Source organism: Sceloporus undulatus, chromosome 4, assembly GCF_019175285.1.
Source record: "Sceloporus undulatus isolate JIND9_A2432 ecotype Alabama chromosome 4, SceUnd_v1.1, whole genome shotgun sequence".
In the NCBI taxonomy this organism is placed as follows: Eukaryota; Metazoa; Chordata; class Lepidosauria; order Squamata; family Phrynosomatidae; genus Sceloporus; species Sceloporus undulatus.
This window is the reverse complement of record NC_056525.1, coordinates 70,716,017-70,738,569: the sequence shown is the minus strand read 5'-3', so window position 1 is coordinate 70,738,569 and position 22,553 is coordinate 70,716,017. Positions and strand designations below refer to the sequence as shown.

At 39.5% G+C, this 22,553-nt stretch overlaps 1 protein-coding gene across 1 annotated transcript in view; it reads left to right on the top strand.

Moving 5' to 3' along the window:
• ADGRE3 (adhesion G protein-coupled receptor E3) overlaps window positions 1-20,667 on the top strand; it is a 41,340-nt gene extending 20,673 nt beyond the window's left edge. The window contains exons 9-18 of the mRNA XM_042463947.1: window positions 3,642-3,761; window positions 5,360-5,559; window positions 5,920-6,090; window positions 7,491-7,685; window positions 10,142-10,377; window positions 11,871-11,937; window positions 13,737-13,828; window positions 16,961-17,129; window positions 18,186-18,284; window positions 20,164-20,667. Coding sequence (XP_042319881.1) covers window positions 3,642-3,761; window positions 5,360-5,559; window positions 5,920-6,090; window positions 7,491-7,685; window positions 10,142-10,377; window positions 11,871-11,937; window positions 13,737-13,828; window positions 16,961-17,129; window positions 18,186-18,284; window positions 20,164-20,226 — 1,412 coding nt within the window. The 3' untranslated portion in view covers window positions 20,227-20,667. The remainder of the gene's footprint in view (window positions 1-3,641; window positions 3,762-5,359; window positions 5,560-5,919; window positions 6,091-7,490; window positions 7,686-10,141; window positions 10,378-11,870; window positions 11,938-13,736; window positions 13,829-16,960; window positions 17,130-18,185; window positions 18,285-20,163) is intronic.
• The last annotated feature ends 1,886 nt before the right edge of the window (window positions 20,668-22,553 follow it).

Below are 22,553 nucleotides of genomic sequence, written 5' to 3'. Positions count from 1 at the left end.
GGAAATGAAAGGTGGACATTTTGCTTGCCCTAGGCTGCAGCCACACTTCAGAAATAATCCAGTTTGACACTATTTTATCTGCCATGGCTCAGTGCTATTGTCCTGGACTGCAGCCAGCACACACAGACACACACCGATAAGAATGGCTTAGCCCAGCAAGTAGAAGCAGAACACAGACCTTGCAAGGAGTAAGTGTGAGAGCAGTCCGAGAAGCCAAGCCGAAGTCAGGATACCAGGAGTCAGAGTAGTCAAAGCAGCCAGAAGATAACAAGGGTCCAGTCCAAGGTCAAAGCAACAAGGAGTCATGATACAAGGAGCCAGTGCCAGCAGCAATCACACCACGGGATCATGCAATAAACTCTGGCACTGAGTGGAGGCCTCTCTACAGCTTAAGTAAGGGAAACTCTCCCCCATGCCACCTGAGGCTGGTTGGCTAATTGCCTCTCTGCAATCCTCTTGGATCTGCGCCTGCAAGCACTCTCAGCCCTTCTCTGTTTGTAAGTAGGCACATCCAGGCAAGCTTCCTCCCCAGAGTCACCACTAGGCTGTTGCACCACAGTAGGCCTCTCACTAGCACTAGGACCTGGTTGGGCCTCCTCCTCTGGGGCTGGGAGAGCACAGCTGGGACCTGACAGAGTAGGATTACCACCTGGTGTAGCCTCAATTAGCTCTTGCTCTGGAGGAGGCTCGTCCTCATCCTCCAAGAGCTGATCTTGGCTGGCCATGACAGCTATGGGATTCTGGGAATTACAGTTTAGCCTCTGTCAAAGACCTCTTATGCCACAACAGACTACAGTTCCCAGAGGTCCGCAGCATTAAACCATGACAATTAAAGTGGTGTCACACTGGATTATTTCTGCAGTGTGGATGCAGCCCTAGTGGCTCTTTTTATTTTTACTTTTCTTCCTTATAACCACTGTTGTGATAGGTTTGCTTGATGCTTTTTGAATAAATCATTGTACAGTAAAGGCACAAATTCTTGTTGCCCATGAACTCTGGCAGGTGTGATGATACTGAAGAATAGTGGAATTTTGGAGACAGATGGTTTCCAATTATTTTTTAGGTATATTATCCCCTGACATCACCATTTTTATTAATTATTGCCAGGTAGACTTCTAGAATAGAGTTCAGTTTAGAAAATGGTTTCAGAAGTATCCATTAAGGGATTTTAGGATTACTTGGGGCTGCTCCTGCAGTATTTCAGCCCCAGAGCTGCCCCAAATTCCCCTCATTATCCCCACATTCCAGAGTGATGTTGGGGATCATGTCTACACATGTGTCCTACTGTGTCACCTGGTGCTGCCACCACTGGCATGAGTCAATCCCTCTGAAAATGAGGCATCCAGTGCCCATCATGTGGCTGGACCCATCATTGTAACTTCAGAGGGAGTGACTCGCATCAGCAGCACCAGCACCAGGTGGCACAGTGAGATTCTGTAAACACCCACCAAATATTGCTTGGTGATCCAGAAGATTAGTCTGTTTAATGCAGTTTAATGCAGGGATGGCCTGGATTCAATGTGTAACTGGCCTCATGTCATAAAGACAGTGTGCAGTAAAATCAGGGCTTTGGCCCTGCACTGTAAAAACAGGTGAGTGCAGGGAGTAACAAGTTCATTTGGCCCAAGTAGACATAATAATAATAATATAATAATAAACTTTTATTTGTATCCCGCTTTTCCTCCAGATCAAAGCGGTTCACACATGTCACAATACAGTACATCAACAATTACAAAAATTACAATAATTTTTTTAATATTTTTTTTGTCCTAAGGCTGCATCTGCACTGCAGAATTAATGCAATTAGACAGCACTTTAACTATTATGGCTCAATGCTATGAAATTTTGGGATTTGTAGTTTTGTAAGATGTTTATCCTCCTCTGTCAGATACTTGTGGTGCCACAACAAACTACAAATTCCAGAATTCCATAGAAGGGAACGATTAGTGTTAAAATGGTGTACATTAATTCTGCAGTGTTGCATCAGCCTAAGGCAAAGGACAGAGAACAGAAATCTTATGCAAACAGAGTGTCATCTATTGCTTCCCTAAGTAGAATCTGTGAGCCTATCATATCAGGTAAGACAACAATAACAGTCCTACATTCTGTGAACAGAAGAGTTTGAAGAGTTCCTGTTTAAAATGCAGAATCATACACTGCATTTCATAAACATTTGGTATGCTTAGATAAAATTGTTAATAAGATGATTCCTAAAGCCAAACTTAAAAATAACTAAAAACAGGAAGATGCCTACCGTAAGTCAGGGCAGCAAGCCAAGGCAGATAATGTCTTTTTCAAAGTGCTCTTGCATCTCTTCCTCCCTCCCTCTCACCCATCCTTCCTTCCTTGTATGAAGACTCTAGAGAACAGAAAGGTGTATTAGACCTCATTTCCACAAAGGATCTTGCTTTCACACATTTTTATTTCACAGTCTAATGTCATATCCAACCAGCCTAAAAATAGTAAATAATAACAAAAAATTAAAAATAATAACTGTAAGCCACTCTGAGAAGCTTTAGGGCTGAAGGGTGGGGTATAAATACCGTAAATAAATAAATAAATAATAAATAAAAATATTTAAAAACAAGAGCAGACAAAGCATTACTCAATCCTTTTCATTTTAGTGAAAAATAAGGAGGCTTTGATTAATGCATAACTATGTTTTAATAGTTTTAAGGATTTTAACTGCTATTCCAAATTGAATTGTGTAAAAGCTGCAGCTCTTGTTAGCTGTCACATAAGAGAAAAGAAAAGCAGAATGTAAATAACACAAGCAAATAAGTACCAGTACTGTATATAGAAAATTTATTATTGCTAGTTCTTAATGTTTTTCTTGGTGATATTTTTTCATCAGTTAGGATGCTGGGGAAGCTTGGAATTTTATCACATGACCCACATTCTCACTGCTGTGTTAATGAAAGGAAATATATGCATATCGTTTTGGGAACATTACCTATTTCACATCTCTTCAGTAGTGTAACCAGACTGTTGCTGGTGTTGTGCACTCCCTCCTGCCATCATCCTTAACCCTGCCTTCCTGCCCTATGGCCTACCCAGCTTGACTTTCAGGGCTGTTGTTTGTTTGTTTTTAGCACAATTCTGGAGTTATGCTAATGCAATTTAACAAAAAATAATAGAAAATAAAATAAAGTTTTTTAAAAAAACAGGCTGTTTTGGAATAGCAAGAGGAAGGGAGAGAGGATGAGATATTGACATCTGATTGCCCATTCCTGGAACTGCCACAGGAGTAACTTATCACACCTGAAGACTAGTGTGATTGGAAACGTATTGATGGGATTTCTCTGTTAATGGCAAGGCACTCTGTAAGATGCTTCAAGGATAAGGCGGTGACAAAAGGGAGATGGAGACATGTAATAGGTATCACCAAGGGCCCTATTTTGCAACTTCTATGGTGGTTTAAAAGTTGTGTGTGATAAGGTCTTTGGTATTTCTTCACCAGAAGTGTTGCCTTGAGAAAAACTATCTAGCTGCATATTGGGTAAAAACAGCATATTGATTGTTGCAAGGACTGAGCATCTGTTAAAAATCAAGGTACTGTAGTACTAAATATAGAATATATAAAACATCAATATATGTTTTGTGCTTATATAGATCTCATGTTTCTTCTTTACTCATTTTAGTAATCCAAACAAATCTTATCAGTGAAGAATCAATTTCTGAAAATAAAGTGTTTCGCTTAGAAGCTGAAGGAGACCAGATGTCTATTCATCCCAGAGCAGTAGCTGACGATGCTATCAAAGGTATGCTATCACACAATGCTCTTCTTCATATGATATAAGATCCAAGACTCCTCCCCCTTTCTACCCTGAATTAGCCAATAACTTTGGCAGGAAACCCTAATGGTGGGGCACCTATACAGCACTTGCTGTGCTTTCCACAAGTATCTTAATCACTCCTTTTTATTTGTCCTGCATTTATAAATGATCACTTTTAAAATTATATTCCATGCATTTTATCCTCCTTTTTCCTTGAATAAAGTATGTAAATTCATGGTACAAGTAATCTGCACTATTTAAAGGCTTGATTTGATTCCTCATCCAGCCTGTCCATTCAGTCTCTAGCTCATTGTAATGTACTAGCTTGTAACTGCAAATTTGGCACTACCTACATTTTTCTCTCTTTACTCTTGTCAAAGCTGTGGTTTTAATAATTTATCAGGTAATATTTGTGGAAATATTTAAGATAAGAAATGAGAAAGTCTTCCATCTCCTCTAAGTCTTGGAGAATATTACACAGTCATGAGGCAGAACTTTTTCTAGTGATAAACTGGAGGTTGCATCTACTTTGCCCAAAAGGTCTCTTTGAGACCTTTGGGCATAAAAAGCAGCAAAATCAATCCTGCAAAAAGGAAGTGAATGCAAAGGTATTTTGGGGATCTTGAAGGTCCAGTCTGTACCAGCTGCTTCCTAACATTGCCCCTGGTTAGTTAACCAGCATTCAAGCTAAACCCCTTTGCAGTAAGCTTCAAGTTATTTTTACATGCATTAAAATGCATTCCATCCTAATTCTACATTAATCTTCACCTTTTAAACATGTGTATGAAGATGCGCATTTAAAGAGACATTTAAAAATGTCTTTTCTCTCAAAATACATATAACCTACATTTTAATCAGAAAACTGCAGATCAGGTCATATCAGAATCTGCTGACACTGAATTCTTCTAGCATATCTTTGCATTCATCCCATCTTCCATATAGACAGGTAAAAGATTCTAGCAATTCAAGCAGCTTTGCATGGATTGGATGCATGTGATTCTTGAACACAGTTCCCAAAAAAGGTCCAAATGGATGTCTTTTATGCTGATTTTAGCAGTTCCTGGCAACATAGAGACAGTGTTGTTATCAGGCTGGTTCCACTTTAATTCAGCTATCTTGTGGTGGTGGTAGGGGTGTATACTCATTCTTTTCAATATAGATGAGAAACAATATGGGAAGAAGTGCATGCATTTCCATAGAATTGTTTAATAATAATAATAATAATAATAATAATAATAATAATAATAAGCTTTATTTGTATACCGCTTTTCCATGGACGATCAAAGCGGTTTCCAATATCAGATTAACAATACATAACACATCATGACTCTGCTTCTCTCCCCTCAAGATGGTGGTCGGGAGGAGGGCTCTTCTTCTTGGCAGGCAGAGGCCTGTTGTTTCTTGCCTGCTTCTCTCCCCTCAAGATGGTGGTCGGGAGGATTTAATGGATTGTTAACCTCCCTGCATGTAATTTAGTCCAGAAGAGTAAATGTGGGTATCTCTACTTGCTTTTGTTACCAAGATGTAATCAGTACTTGGAAAATAATGTGTGCTTTCCTATTGCTATCCCTCATCTTCCACAGGTCCTATCGCTGTGGCTTTTATATCATATGGTGGGCTGGGATCACTCCAGACCGAGGGGACTTTCTTGCAGAATGAGACTCTGCCAAGCAATGAAGTGCTGGAAAACATTCATGTGAACTCCAGGGTAGTAAGAGCTTCCACCAGCAGCTTGATGAGGAATATTTCCAGTCCTGTCAACCTCACTTTTAATCACCTTAAGGTGTGTAAAGGGAGTCTGTGGAGGAGATCTGGGAAATGTCAAACCCAGTAGAGAATCAAGAAAATGTCAAACCTAGTAGAGAACTTGAATGATGAGTAAAATTTAGAACTGGACAAATGTCCTCAGCTGAACTCCCTGTTTGATCCAAGCTTTTCTCTCTTTGCCTGCCAGAGCAATAACAGACATATGCTGGTTTGAAGTGTCATCAGACATATAGTTCTTTGATTCACCTTTCATTTGTTTACGATTAATTTTAATATGTATTCATATTAATTGAACAGGCCCTAATTTGGACATTAGATGAAAGCATATGCACATGGACTTTGCTTTTTTCCTTTTAAGTATACACTTTTCCTACAGGATAAACTTCCACAGGAAAAGGTTATTTGTGTCCATTGGAACTCTGCAAGCAGGAGTCACACATGGTCCCCTGAGGGCTGCCAGTATGTATATTCTAATGCCACTCATTCAGAATGCAGCTGTCAGTATCTATCCAATTTTGCTGTGCTGATGGCCACCGCTCCTACCCAGGTATGTAAGACTTAGATAGAAAAATACTTTGGTTTTCCATTTATAGAAAACAAAGACAACTCAACCAGCAGCCATCCATTAATTTTTTTTCCTTGCATATTCTTCATTTCTTTCCTGCATTTTTGCACCCACAGCTTAGGCCTACACTTCTGAAACCATCATTAAAGTTATAAATGAAGAAGTAGAATACAGATAGGTTTGCCATAATTTTCTACTATAAACCAGGACAAAATGTAGGACAAAATTTAGACCAAAATGTAGGACAATTGTAGGATAAAATTTAGCTCAAAATGTAGGACATGTAAGAAAAACTGAGGACCTTAAATCTCCTACATTTTGGGCTAAATTTTATCCTACAATTGTCCGACATTTTGGTCTAAATTTTGTCTTCCTGTCTATTGTCACGTTTTTCCTTTGCCGCTCCGTCCAGAACAGAAGCACATTTTGTCCTACATTTTGTCCCGGTTTATAGTAGAAAATTATGGCAACCCTAATTACAGAGTAGCAAAGAGTCCTGTGGCACCTTGAAAACTAACAACCTTTATGCTTTCACTGACTGATGAGGCAGACTGTAGTAAACAAAATCCTGTTGTATGTCTTCAAGACATTTGGACTTATGGAGACCTTAAGGCAAACTGATCATGAGGTTTTCTTAACAAGATTTGTTCAGAAGGGGTTTTCCGTTGCTTTCCTCTGAGGCTGAGAATGTGTGATTTGCCCAGGGTTCCATGTCTGAGTGGGAGTTCCCAGCATCCTATTCCAACACTCAAACCAGTGCCCCATACTGGTTCTCCACAAAGTCCTTTGCCAGTCTAAATTTGTTAAACTATTTCCACAGGATTCTTTTTTTCCCCTCCTGCAACAGACCACCATGATTACCCATTTGTATATAAGTCTCACTAAAATGCTTCATATTTTCTCCCTTCATTATTTATGCCCCTATCTGGAATATAGAAAGAAGTGAACTGACAAATGTTTGAATATGGTGACATTTCACTAGGAGTTGTATAAATATTAATGTGAGAATGTATTTGTAACATTACAGCAAGGCATTTTATTTCCAATCATAGCACCACTGATGCCAATGGACTAGAGAGATTTAAACAGCTGAGGATCTATTCCTTTATATGTCAGCCAAATCAGGTGATGAGTGCTCCTTAAGCTACCTGATGAGACCAGCAGCTTCCCCGCACTCCAGATGCCGGGGATTGTCATTGTATGTGCCCATGGGCTGCAATTATTTTTCCTGGAAGCTCTTCAGGGACTGGCAGCAGATAGCACAGGGACTGGCACGGGTCCACAGATCCCCACTTTGAGTAGCAGTGAGCTAGATATAGTGTAAAATAATTTGCTTTTCAAAGCCCGTTTAGAGTTTTGAGTAGAGGTGTCCTATGTTACAGGGAGATCTAATCCTCTTCATGATTAGCTACGTTGGATTGATCATCTCAGTCATCTGCCTCTTCCTGTCTATTGTCACGTTTTTCCTTTGCCGCTCCGTCCAGAACAGAAGCACATTCATTCACCTGCAGCTGAGCCTGTGCCTCTTCTTCGCTGACCTCCTCTTCATAATTGGAATAGACAAAACATATAACAAGGTACGTATTTCAGCACCTCTTGGGAGACAGTAGCTGGTACTCTACTCACCAGAGAGTTTAAGTTCGTATGCTTAAAGGTCCAGTTATCTTTACAACTCCTATGCAAAAGGATCTTGTAGCACCTTTGAGACTAACTGAGCAAAAGAAGTTGTAGCATAAGTTTTTTACATGTAATTTGGCCTACATCCTCAGATGTATGGAAGCAACCTGTTTAGGCTTGATCAGTGATGTTGGGAACTCGATTTTGCCTGCAAACCTAACTTTTGTCCCAAATTCTCTCTCCTGGTGGAATAATTATATTGAATTTTTCTATAGTTGATCCTAATTTACATGTAATGACACAAGGGATATAAAGAATTTTCACAAATGTCCTTGTCTTTACACATGAAGAAATGGTGAAAAATATTGTCAGCTGTGTGAGATTTTTGACCCTGCACATGGAAAACAAACAAACTGTTAATTATTTCATCAGCAGTCCCACTAGTAGAACAATTGGGTTTTCCATAACAGTATATTTGGCACTAATATGTATTTCTCAGAAAAACAATTGTTAGGTGTGCAAACTATTCTGCTTGAAAAAGTGATTTTTTTAAACAAAATCAAAATGCACAAAACACATTTCTTCTCATATGTAAGAATTAAAGAAGCAAAGATATCAGACAGAATCCTGTTGGACAGTCATGAATGCATACCTTGACTTAAACACTGGTGACTGTTTTGTATTCAAAGTTTTTATGTAGCCCTTAGTTTAGAGAATACATAGGGACTATTAAAGTCCCCCAGTCCCCACTTATGGGCAGCAGCCACTGTGATCAATGGGGTCTGTTCCTCTGTAGATCACAAAACAGCTGGTTGATAGTCCCACCTCCCCCTCACAAAACCAAAATTATGAGAGGACCCTACTTCTGTCTGTTGTTCTTTCTGCCTGAGATAACTTGGTGGCACAATGATTAAATGCCAGTACTGCAGCCACAACATTGTAAGGATTTGGAGATCAGGACAGGAGTCACTGCACAGAACCATAACTGTAGTGCTTATTTATTTGTAAGCCCTCAATTGGGTTTCAGCCTAAATCCCTAATTTATACTTTACACCTAGGAGCTTATTGCTTGGCTTTTAAATTCGGCTTACCTCTCCCAGCTTAAATGTTAGTTCGGGTAGCATTCTGATGTTATTAGAAGATTTTTGCTACCGAATTTGTTGTCCAAATACAGCCCAGGTCTATCCTTGTTCCAGAAGCACTCTGCGTGGCTCTTTTCAGATCCTAGGGTTTTCTGTCTTAAGAAAATGGCTGACAGAGCGCTCCTGGAAGCGGGGATGCACCCGGGCTGTATTCGAGTGGCAAATTCGGTGGGAAAAAACTCATAACATTGGGATGTCACCTGAATTAAACTTTAAATTGGATAGAGGTAAGCTAAATTTAAAAGCCAGGTGATAAGCCCCCTACTCTAGTGTGTGGAGTAGTGTACATCTGTTTGAATCAGATGTACTGCAAGAACATATCTGATTTGAGCAAGTCAAAAGTCTTCAGGTTGAATCTGCTGTATTCTTTAGAACAGAGAGAAGAAAATATAGCAGTGATACTGATTGTTCTAATGGTTCAAGATAGGATCTTGATACAGAATTCTTTATACCATATTGTTCTTCTTTCAAATTAGGCCACAAGGTGCTGACTCAGAAGTTAGCATAGGCTTCTTTATCAATTTACTAACGTTATGGAGGAGAACAGAAATTACACTGGTGACATTCTAGCTTATTTGGTTATCCAGTGAATCTGTAAACATTTCCACATGTTTCTTCCATTGTCAAACCCCTTCCAAACTATTTAAACTGTTACAAGGGTTGGGGGGAGTGAGGCTACCTAAGAAATGGGGAGTGAGGAGAGAGAAAAATTGAATGAGCATCAGGGTAAAGGAAAAAAGACTAGCAGAAGTTACAGAGAAGGGTGACAGGAGAGGAGAAAGAGCAGAAGAAAGAGGAAGAGAACCTTTGCAAACTTAGGTACTACTGGTAATAACAATATAATGTGCTGTGACTACTAGTGAATGAACAATAAGGCTTTAATACATCCTATGTCAGTATTTTCCAGCAGAGTGCCCTCCAGATGTGTTGGACTACAATACACGTACATTGTCAGCCACAAAATGTAGTCCAACACATGTGGAGAGTACCAGCTTGAGGAAGATTGCTTAGTGGTGATCAGGACCATTATATTTTCTTCTCATCCTTTTGGAAGAGTAGACATGAATTTCTCATACGCCTGATTTCCTGTCAGTCAAATTATGCCTCCTGTAAATCTATGTGGAATAGAGTTACTTTTTTCTGATCTCTCTGTAGGATTTAAGATATTTTGTTGCTCCAATGGGTTTGGTTGGAGTATTGAATTGCTCCACTACAATGCTCCTTTGTAGGATTCCATTCAAAGCCTATTTTTGATTCTTCTATTTCTGATCCAGATCCTGTGCTCTGTCATAGCTGGAATGTTGCAGTATCTCTTCCTGGCTTGCTTTCTGTGGATGTTCTTGGAAGGTGTGAATCTCTACCTCATTGTCAGGAATCTGAAAGTTGCAAATTACAGTGGTGCCAGCAAGCGAATGAAGTTATCTATGTACTTTTGTGGCTATGGGCTCCCTGCCGTAATAGTAGCCATTTCTGCAGCAACAGTTCCTGAAGGTTATGGGACTCATAAACAGTAAGTGTGAGTTTTCATAAAACTCTTTAGTAAAAGACAGAAAAAGTAGCACAAAACCTGTAAAGATATTGTTTCAACATCTATTTGAGCAGTTGGGGAAGTTATTGGTTTGGACTAAAAGCCTCCAGGATTCCCCTGCCAGCACAGCCAGTGATCATTCTTGCTAGAGGATTCTGAGAGTAGTCATCCAAAAGAGTAACTTCTCCAAGATCTGATCTAGAATGCACATATCATATATCTTACTCTCAGCAGAATTTTATACACATTGGCCTATATCCAGTTGTTAGTCCCAAATGTAAATCAGTTGAATTAATGGCAGTAACATAACTGTTGAGTCCTATTTACTTATATTGAATTCCTTCCCCCGAATATTTATTCAGATCTGATCATTCAGTTCAACACTGCTTTAACTGCCATGGCTCATTGCTGTGGAATACTGGGATTTGTAGTTTTGTGAGATATTTAGCTGTCTTTTTCAGAGAGCTCTGGTGCCACAACAAACTAGAAGTCCCAGGATTCTATAGCATTGTGCAATGGCAGTTTAAGTGATGTCAAGCTGCATTATTTCTGCAGTGCAGATGAAGCATAAGATGCAGGAAGTTGCTGATGAGGTAATGTTGCCCAATGGGATTGAGTGGGGTAGCTGATTAAAATCTCAATACTTATGTATATTATCATAATGTGCTGTTTATTCTCAGGAAGATAAAGAGCTATAACAATCTGAATTTGAATATCATTATGTATCCAATGTTCAATGCACTTGAAGGCTTTGAAATAATGTCTTGTCAAAATAAAGGCGACTTACAGCTAACCAAGGTATCAGGAGCTAACTTTTGAGAGGAACTAGCAAAGCAGTACAGATATACAATTTCATTATTTTTTAATCAAAATAATGTATACCATTAATATTAGCTCAGTTCCGACCCACCACTGCAATCCCAAGTCAGATTTCTTTTCAAAATTCAGTGTCCCAACCTAGTGGAAATATCATTCTGCTTCAGATCCTAGATTTCTTTTCTTTTACCAAGCCTCAAGATGCCAAATATTGTCCCAGTCTGCATTCAGAAGGGACATGGTGGCTCAAGTGGTTAAGATGCTGACTCATGAAATGCAAGTAGATAAATCGGTACCACTTCAATGGGAAAGTAACAGTGATCGGTGCAATCATGCTGGCCATATGATCACAGAAGAGTCTGACAATGCTGACTCTTCAGCTTAGTAATGGAGATGAGCACCACCTTTTACGGTTGGACATGCCTTCAGAGTCTTGTCAATGGGGAATACATTTACCTTTACCTGCATTCAGAACAATCCCTGTTCTGCATTTTCAGATGATTTACTCCACATTCCTGTAATATGAATAGAGACTGAAAAATTAATGTAGGCCTGTGTCGATTTTCATGAGTGCAAATATTCAATGTAAACTGGGAAACTGATTCTGTAGTTTTTAAAGATTTTCTTAAGGTTCTGCTGTTGATATTTCTTCCCCTTAGCTGCTGGCTTCACATTGAAAAAGGTTTTATCTGGAGCTTCATGGGACCTGTTTGTGCCATAATTGTAGTGAGTAAACATTGGCTTTCATTCTCAAATAACAGCAAAGTGAAAACATTTTTTTTCTAACATCTACACTGGATTAAAAAAAACACCACAAACCCAATACAAATATCATTAAAGCAGATGCATTGTTTTATTTTTCTTTGTTTTGCTGGTTGTTTTCTTTAAGATGTTATATCCTTCACAGTTATCATGATGGAAACATTTTCAGAAGTAACTACTTATGAAAAAAAAAGAACAGGAAAAAGCTGCAACTTCCTCTACACAAGAGGAGTTCACAAGTTCCAGCTTCTCCTATTCAGATCTGCAATTTTAAAGGTCAGGAAGGAAGGAAGGAAGAGAAACAGCCTGTGATATCCTCCTCTCCCCCCCTTCCAATCCTGGTCTTGCTGAACATCTCTCTGTTGTATAACTGTTAAAGGAGGGAAATCCCTTATAGATTGAAAAGCAGAAGTCTCCCAAAAGTGTTTTATCTGAAATATATAGAGTTCAGTCCTGGGGCAGTAGTAAATAACTCCAATCTAATATTTCTTTTGGGTCTTAAGAGTTAATTTAATTTTTTCATTGTGTCCACACTGCTAATAATTTTCAACATTATGCAAGATTTCCTTTTTACTTTGCAGGAAGGGAAGAATTTTGTTTGGTTTGCATTTTGATAACAATTTTCCAAATTTGTTCTTTCCAAATTAATTTATAAACCAGTTATTCTTCAGCATTCACACCTCTCAAAATATTGTAATTATGTTCTCCAGGGGGGAAAGGCATACAAAAAGTCATATATATGTGAAAATTATGCTTTGGTGAAAAATACATAAAAGCATTATATAAAGGAAAATGAGTTGCCAGGATGGTGTAAGTCATGCAAAAATACATATAAAACCTATTATGAAAACATAATCACCTAGAATTCTCTTAAAACAAGAGTCTTATGCCTTCTGTCTGCCAGTGATTAAACATATGGAAGAAAAACAGGAGAGAAAGGGCCTAATCTGTTAGTACCAAATAGGATAGATCCATTGAATCAGGGAAACTAACATAAGTACTGAGATATCTATTTCTCATTGATTAGCTGGGTCTGCTCTGAATGCAACTTACAATTGGATTTATACCAAGATCTCCTAATAACCTTTGGTGTTCCCCTGTGGCAAACTATCTGGGAAAAAGCACCACTAAAATCTATTCTAAATTTAGAGAAAATAATTTAAAGAGTTATCTTAGACCTGTAACATTGGCTTGTACTTACAAAATAATGGCCTGAATCCAATTGTTAGCCCCAACTAGAGTACACAAATGGAAACTTGGCATAGATGCATTGGCAAGTACTTTGGTAAGACAATATTTGGGTACATTTCATCGATTTAATTAATGGACCTACTCTAACAAATGTCTCCTGAATTATGAGAGTATTTTGGTGATTAGGCAATTATTTGCATATGTGGTGGTCTTGCTCAAAAACTAAACACTGGGTGAAGCCAGTGAATTTGCAAAACAAAAAAATTAGTCCAGTACCTAAGTTATTCTTATTGTCAATATTTGAGGGAGAATATAAAAATGTACATCATAAAGAATTGATGCAGAAAGGACACAAAATGAACAAGAGGCAACAGAGAGAAATGAAAACTGATGGATATATTCATTTCTATTCTTGCACTTATATGGATTCAAAATCATTATGCCAATAACATTCCAATAACTTTCCACATTGATGAGGAGTCCTTATCACCCCATTAAAAGATGTGTTAGGGTAACATCTTACTCTGTAGTTTCCACTGGAACATCTTAAAATATTACTTTTTCTTTATTAGATCAACTTAGTACTTTTCTGCCTGATTCTAATGAATTTGCATAAGAAAGTGGCATCTCTCAATACAGAGGTAACCACCCTCAGAAATACCAGGTAAGAAAAACCACAAAGCAGGATATGCAAAAATTTAGGAGGCCAGTTACTAGTGGTGATTTAAAAATAGCTGAACAACTGATACCAAAGTTGTTGAATTATTTCAGAGCTTTTTCACTCCTAAAGCTTAGCTCTGGAAGATATTACATAATAGTTAGAAGAAGGGTTTCTGGGAGCATATACAGAATGCTTTTCTGTAAACCAGAGGGTGCATCCACACTGTAGAAACAATGCGGTTTCATACCACATTTTAAGTGATGTAGCTCCATCCTATGGAATCCTGAGATTTGTAGCTTTATAAGGTCTTTAGCCTGCTCAGCCAGTGCCTCATAAAACTATAAATCCCAGGATTTTATAGAATGGAGCCATGTCATTTAAAGTGATGTCAAACTGCATTATTTCTACAATGTAGATGGACCCAAAATAAGTTAATATATTATCAGTACAGTCACCCTTCCACATTCACAAGGATTAGGGGACCCTCGCAGATTGGAAAAACCATGAATGTGTTAGCCCCCCCCCCAGCATTAGTAATAAAGAATCCTCTCCCACCAAGAGAGTCCCAACCTTGAAACACATAGCCTTCCACACATTTTCCAAGTGCTTCCACTTTCAATCTGATGTTAGCAGCCATGACTGCAAAGGATCCACCTTTTCTGCTCCTCCTCACTCGCTCCCAGTCAGACAAAAGCAACACTTTTGACAAACTTTGCATTCTCCTCATTTCTGAAGTCTTTCAACTCTGAATCTGATGTTTGAAGCCATCACCACAAAAAGAAAGTACTGTGTTCCCTTTGTCAGGCTGGAAGAGAGGGAGAAGATGAGTATGGGAGAGAAGTTGGATCCTCCCAGGGGTGGCTGCAAACATTGGAAATGAGGAAGATGCAAAGTTTGGCAAAGCAGGGAAATATACAGTATTGGTTTTGGCTGGCTGGAACGAAGGGTGAGGAGAGGGAGGGTGAAGAGGTTGACCTTGTTAACAGCAGTTACAAAGTCGGGAATAGTCAAAACTACAAATCTGAAACTTGTGAATTTGGAGGGCCGACTGTACTTCCTCACTGGAGGAAAGGCTGCCATTAGAGGCAACAACTTTCAGGTATATTTGAACCATATGAAGTTTAAGTGAGGAACAGGATGCAATTCTTCACTGGGAAAGCAATGAATAATTTTTGTAGTTTTGTTCCGACTATAAGAAAGTCTGAAAACTGTACAGCTTTAGAAAACGATTTCCAGTTTGAGACTTGCCTGTCCAAAATTCACACATGTCATTTTTGTACAGAAAACTGCATTTTCACAGTTACATAGGAAACAGCTTTTTCTGTGCAGAAAATATTGTTTTCTGCGTAGAATATTTTGTTTCCCGCTCAGAAATTGCTGTAGATGGAAACACTGTACAAATTTACACATGGTATTTTTGTACCAAAAAAGCCCAGCACTTTCTGCACTGCAAATAATATTTTCATACAGAAATACTATTTTCTGGGCACAACATGCTATTTTCTCAAAGGGAAATGCTCTTTTTCTGTGCGGAAAAAACATGCACGAATTTTGTAGAGGAAAATTCCCAAACTGAAGATTCCTGTCAGACCAGTTTTTTTTTTCATCAGGGTTTTCCAACACTCAAGAAATAGATTTTCTACCATTTTTCAAATATTTTGAAATATCCATTCAATTCCTAGTATAGAATTATGGGAAAGGAAAGCATTCCAAAAGCATCAGTGATGTTCTCATTTCTCCCCCTCATTCAGGAGAAAATTCTTCCTTCTCTCCATCTTTGTTCCTGGCCCCTACAAAAAATCACATACTTGGGCATAGAAACTGCTGTCACATATTCAGGTGACTTACATTACAGAGGTACAGGCATACCACCATTAACAAAGCCTCAACAAAGAAGCTGCTTTCCACAAAGACTTTTTATGCCTGTCCAGCTTCCCTGCCCCCACCTCTTTCCTCTTGGTCATCTATGCAGTTGGAACGTTTCTTTAGAAGCATGTGCGTTGAAAGGATGATGGAGCATGGCTGGACAAACAGACTTTCAGTATTAGGTTGCAAAAATGTGTGAAGTCATCAGTGAAATAAAGACTAAACTGGGAAAGAATGGATTTCTAGAATCATAGAACCATAGAATCATAGAATAATAGAGTTGGAAGAGACTGCAAGGGACATCCAGTCCAACCCCCTGCCATACAGGAAGCTATTCCACTGTAGTTGTACTTACCTGCCTACAATAGGCAAGGTAAAAAGCATCAGCCTTCAGAATCCCTTACTGAACATGTGTGAACAGCAGAACAGGAAAAAAGGAGAGTTTGGCCAGCATTTCCAGGTCCTTCACAGCATATTTAAAAACATAGAGCTGTATGTCCGGCCACCAAAGCAGAAATAATTTAAAAAGTGGAGGCTGATGAAAGCAAAAGTCATCCCTGGATACATTTTGAAGAAACTTTCAAGTGGTCTCATGAAAATTAACAATGTTTTTGTTTACTTAAGCAAGGCTTCTCTGGCATGGTTGTTTCATTGTACATGTGCACATTGTTAGTTTTGAATGAAAAGTTTGTTGAAGCGTGTTGAACAATGCTTGTGTTTTGTGGCATAGGAACATATCCCTATTATTTCCATGTTATTTCTGCCTCTGGTACTTGAGTTTCTGTTAAAAAAGCAACACCCTGGAACACATCTACTTTATTAACTGAGGTTTACCTGTATAGAGTAACATAGCAAGCAAGGGAAAGGCTTCTCCCAGTTTCCAATTTCTTGAAATCCTGCTTCTGTTCATCAGAATATCTTACATCAGTGCCTTTAGTCTTTGAGGTTGTTATCTGTTTTTAGAAAGACTGTTTCAGGAATGGACAATTCCAAGCACAAACATGCAGTTTGTCACTGAGCTGGATATAAAATTTAGTTCTACTAAACTGTTTGTCAAAAGCCAGACTCAGTCTTAACTTTTTCTATCAATCAGCCTGTCTTTTCCACACCCTTTCTTGCTAGCAAAGAAGCCTTTAGTACCCTTCTAACATGGGTGAGGAGACGTATAATTTCAGAGATCTTTGCTAAACGAGGAATAGTCTCATGCTGACCCAAACACAGTCTCCCCTTTAATACTGACATCTATTCCATTGCTTTTCTTTGTTTTAGGTCTCTGATACTTAAGGCTGTAGCCCATGTGTTCATCCTGGGTGTGACTTGGTGTCTAGGCCTCTTTCAGTATGGTCCACTGGCTACTGTTATGGCATACCTGTTCACCATCACCAACAGTGTTCAGGGAATCTTCATCTTCCTTGTGCACTGCTTGTTCAACAAAAAGGTGTTGTATGGAACATGAGATAGTAGCACTTAATGCAGCAATATCCAGTATAATAAAGTGAAGTTATATGTTACAAGATAAAATCAGGAGAGATAGACAGGGTTAGTTCCTCAGCTTTTTGTGTGCCCCTGACAAAAAGATAGTGCCTCTCCCATTTCTGTCCCATGAGAAAGTGGGATATAGATTGAATAATAAATAAATCCCCCCCAGTCATTCACAAAAGAAAGAGAAAGAGAAAGAGAAAGAGAAAGAAAGTTGGCATGCTTTTGTCAATGTGCCCAGAGCAGATCATTGCTGGAAGAACATGTTGGCTCCAAAATAATCTGCAGCAATCAGACAATTTATATTCAAGAACAACAATGGAGCGTTAAACTTCAAAATCTCACTTTGACAGTGTTTGTCCTTTTGACCCATTAACTGGGACAAAAGGAATGGATGTTGGGCCAATTTAATCAGTAATGTATAAATCATACCCAATTATCTTTCTGATTCACTGGCCATTCAGTGCAGAACAGGATTTTCTCTAGTGATAGCAAAATACAGTAGGAATTAAAGAATATGACCAAACTTTAGTAGGTATCTTCCAACAAGCAATGCTGTGGGGGGGGGGCAGAAGAATGGACCCTTGTGTGGTCCTGTCTCAACTCCTCATTGCAGTGTCACTGGCTGACAGGAGGGGGCTGGTTATGTGACCCTGCAGTGCCTTGTTCAGTAGTAGCATAGATTCCATCACTTCAAACAGCTGACTGCTTTTAAGGTGGATTTCAGAAGTCATATGAGGAGTTAAAGCATAGTTACAGCATTGTGTCTATATTTGATGCAAAATCTCATCTGTAAGTATGGACAGAGAAAAGTATGTAGAAGAGAATATAAGGGAAAGGAAATCATAGACAATGGAAAGAAGTTTGATAAGGAGCAAGAAAATGGGGACAGGAGAAAATTTACACTAACATGATGGTCCCAGAAGTAGGCAAGAGAGGCATCATTGCAAGAAAGCAGGTACAGTGGCAGAATAGAAACAGTTTTTACTGGTGATTTGATATTTTGGATCTTCAGGTAAGAGAGACATACCAACGCTGGATTTGCTGCAGAAGAGAGATCAAGCTTCCCATTTCTGATGTTACTTGGTCTACTGTTCCTATTACTGGTCCTATGGTAAGACAGATGCTGACGCAATTTTTTAAATCAAACCAGCAGTGATATGAGTAACCTGCCACTGTCAGTCCCTGTTACCAGGTATTTTTAAGATGTGTCTGCCCAAAGCACCATTTAGGTGTCAGATCTGTGTCATGTTTGAACTTCATCGCAGAAATGCCATCTTTGCCCAGATCACACATGTGAGGAGATAGGTGGGCTATTGTGGATTTACCATGTGCATGGCCAGAAAGAATAATACTGGTGCACTGCACTGTAGATGTACTTTGTTTTGTTTATGGAAACCTCTTTTCACTTTTCTAATTCAGCAATGAAATAATGGCTGGGATACTGTTGGTGAATTATAGAGGTTGAAGTCAGACAAATCACATTTTTGGTTGTTGTGAAGGTCAGAATCCCATTTCAACCACACAGCAATCAACCCCCCCCCAACCCACCTTGTGAACAGCACAGCCTCTCCAACATACCCATTTCCATGTTGTCAGAGAGCCAAGAGGGTCAACAGGAATGTGTCCAGCTATTTTCCTATAGCTGTACACACTTCAAGGATATCATCTGCAAGGATGTACTCTGGAGGTCCCTCTGGATGTTGTCGTGGTGCAGGAAAATATCTGGACATGTTCCCATTGATCCCCCTACACATTGACAACATGAAAATTGCCATGTTGAGGGAGGCCTATTCTGCCTACAAGCTGGGGCTTTTAGGGGTAGCATCAGGAAAAATAGCTGCAGAGATGTAGGACATTATTTTTCATTTTGCTGTGTTTCCATAATTATAACAAAAATGATTAAAATTGTTTTTATTTTATCATTTTGCATAAGTACACAAACATTGCACAGATTTTTTTTAATGACAGGAAATGACAGAATTAACCTGTTTTGGAATAGCGAGGGGACAGGGGAAGAGGAGGAAAATCAGGCTCTGTCATGCCTTGTGACTGCTGTAATGGCAGCATTGAAATAAAGAGGCTTTTCGCAGCATAATACCTGTGCTATAGTAGCATGGCTGAAAGCTCATTGATGGGTTTTGACCATCAATGAAAAGATGCAGTAAAGTATCAGGATAGCAGCAGGATAGACACAATGTCATCTGATAATATTGGCCAAAAATGTTTTTATCCTGTTACAATTTATTTATTTATTTTAGCCTTGTGTGGTAATGCCTGTGGCTATATATAGATTCCAGCCAATAAGACAAAAAGACATGAAATTCTGGTAGAAGATAAGAGTTCAACATTAGAGAATTTAACTAAGCAACCCAAATCTGAAATCATAATAAAATAATTAAAAATTATGTATTATATATTTTATGGAAGAACAGTGTGCCCATGCCATAGGCAGGCACACCAGACACTTACGCTGAAGCCACACGGCAATTGGACATGTTCCCGACATTAGATATGTGCCACACGAGCATGTGCCTCATTGGAAACAATGGGGCACAAACATATGCGGAATTGTCCTTACATGGGGGGATCCAGAACGGATCCTCTGCATAAGGGATGGGCCCACTGTATTTTAGAGACCCAGTATTGCATTTAAAGTTCTGTAACTCACAGATTTGGAGATTAATGTGAAGTCGAAGGCTTTCATGGTCAGCATCCATAGTTTTTTGTAGGTTTTTAATCTTTGGAGATTAATGTTGGTATCATTCTGATTTCATTAGAGCTGTCAATTTTCATGGACGTTGTGACTTCACAATATGGTTGTATTCATTAACTAATGAAAGTTCCTCAATTATTTCTTTTTATATGTGGGACCAGCTGGTCCAACTTTAAATTAAAGCCATACAGTCTCCACACTAAATTTCTATACTGTGAGGCTTATACCTTACTTATGGCATGTTGCAAACATTAACCTATTTTTTTTTCTTTTACAGAAAAATGAACAAGGCGCTAGTGCATCACTACAACAGTCAGTGGAATGGGGAAAAGAACCTTGATCCATGCTGAACCACAGAGATGATGATTTCCAGGCATTCCCTCTCACTATGAGCTTTCTCTCTCTTTAACTTAAAAATAGTGGAGAGTAAATCTCCTGTATCACCAGGGTTGGGAAGCAAGTGGCCCTCCATATGTGTATGGAACTTAAATAACAACTTCCTTTTAAAAGAGGATGTACACATGGGCCTAAGCCAAGTTATGGTGCTTATGTATGTGTGTTTAAGAAAAATCTTAGGATGGATGATGTATAAATAAGGACAAATAAGGAGCTTGGAGGTACCTATCTCAACTTCAGAAGCCAATCCCTACAATCTGATAAGCAATTCAGCAACCCAGCCAGTTAATTGTGGTTTGCCTGGGGCCAACATGCACTTTGTGAGTCTATTGGAAGTCAGGCGGGTTACAGACCGCCCATTTGGGGCGGTCTGGCCCCTCCCCTTTTCCCGCCGGAGCGGGGCCTCAGCAGCCAGAACGGCAGCCGCTGAGGCCCCGATCCGCCGCTTTTCGGGCTGCGGGGAAGCGGCAAAAGGCCGCTTCCCTGCAGCCTGAAAAAGGGGTGTCCCTGGGGCTTCAAGCCCCAAGGACACCCCGCGGCGGCGGGGAGCAGAGAAAGGGGCCGCTTGGCCCCTTTCTCGTTTAGTCCACTGGGCGCAGCCGTCTGAAGGCTGCGCCCAGCAGACTAAACCCGGAAGGAGCTCCGAAACGGAGCTCCTTCCTGCTCCGTGTCCAGGGCGCACTATTTTTTTTTTTTTTTTTTTACTACATAATGGATGCGCCGCCCCGTCTAGAGGCGGTGCGGCCATGACGTACTCACGGCGGCGGCCGTGCGGAAGGGCCGCCGCCGTTTAGTGCGTGTTCGTCATGCACTAGGGTTAGGGCGGTGCAGAAGCACCGCCTTTTCGTAACCCTAGTGCGTGACGAATACGCACTTAAGTGCCGGTCTGTAACCGGCCTCAGACTGTTTTCCAGTGCAGGATTCAACTATTGAAAGTATCAAGTGATTACTTGCTTTACTTTTCACACACACCATATTTCTCTTACAAGAGCATTTTTGTAAGATAATGTACAGGAATCACTGGAAATGTACAGAATAATTATCGTACTTAGCATTTATCCTCATCATCACCATTGTGTTTTTCCATGTTGTCTAAGTTTAAAGCATATGATTCAAGTGGCAATTAGATTGTGATCAGCAAGCAGAGCACATGGTGAAGTAATCAGAAGACTCACTAAGAGCTCTACTACAATATGAACAGATGTTCAAACCCACATTCCATCATACTGCACCCTAACACCCTTAACACACCTAACTTTATCTGATTTCACAAGCTAAACAGGGCCAGACCTAGTTAGTACTTGAGCAGTAGACCATTAAGGAATATCAGGGATTTCTGGTTAGAACTAAGAACAAATTGTAGCTGAAACCCTGCAGATCTACTGCTGGTCAGAGTTGATAAAGCAGAGATAGATGTACCAATTGGTTGATTCAGTATAAGGCAGCTTTCTATATTCTTTGTATATTGAAAAATGCCAAGTAAATCACTTTTAAAAGTGGCACACTCCAGTTTTTTAGAATTTGAACAAAAAGAGAGGGGGAGACCAAAAGGAAGTGGTGGGGACAGTCCTGTTTTCTGCTTGCATTCCTGTTTAGATCAAAATATGATTGTGTGTTAGGAGTTTCTAATTTTTTTTATCATTCTTTCCCTATCTGGTACTGAACAAATGTGTTAGATTAGAAAGCCTGTTATGTGCAGCTACTATAGCCATGTATTTTTGTTGGGGGTGATGGGGTATGTGGTCCAACACATTTGAGTTAGCATGGTTGTCATATATCTGATACAAACTCTTCAGTTCGGCACAATATCCAGTTATTGGGTAATGTTAGAAAGGCATATAAACATACTTCTAGATTGTTTATATTTCTAGATTGGTTTTCCCCCCATAATTTAAACCAAGTCAGGCCAAGTAATGAGTAAACATCTGCCCTAAACTTTTCTTATAAGCAGTTCAGCTCTTTCCCTCATATGGCCATTAACATATTGCTGGAAAGCGGTGCATGATGAATGGGGAGGTGTACAGCTTTTCCCCCTGTAGCTGGATGTGCTGTGACAGGCATCTGCAGGTCCAGCTACAGGAGAAATGCTGTTAGGAGGCAAGCAGATCTGTACAACCCCCTGCTGAGATATGCTCAGAAATGGAAGACTCTTGTCTAGGAAAGCAAAGGTTAGCTGGAAATGGCCTCTCTCGGTCAAATCTTGTAGGCATCACCTCTGCTAAATTCCATTATCCATCATCATCAAGTTTACTTAAGCTTCCTACTTAAACA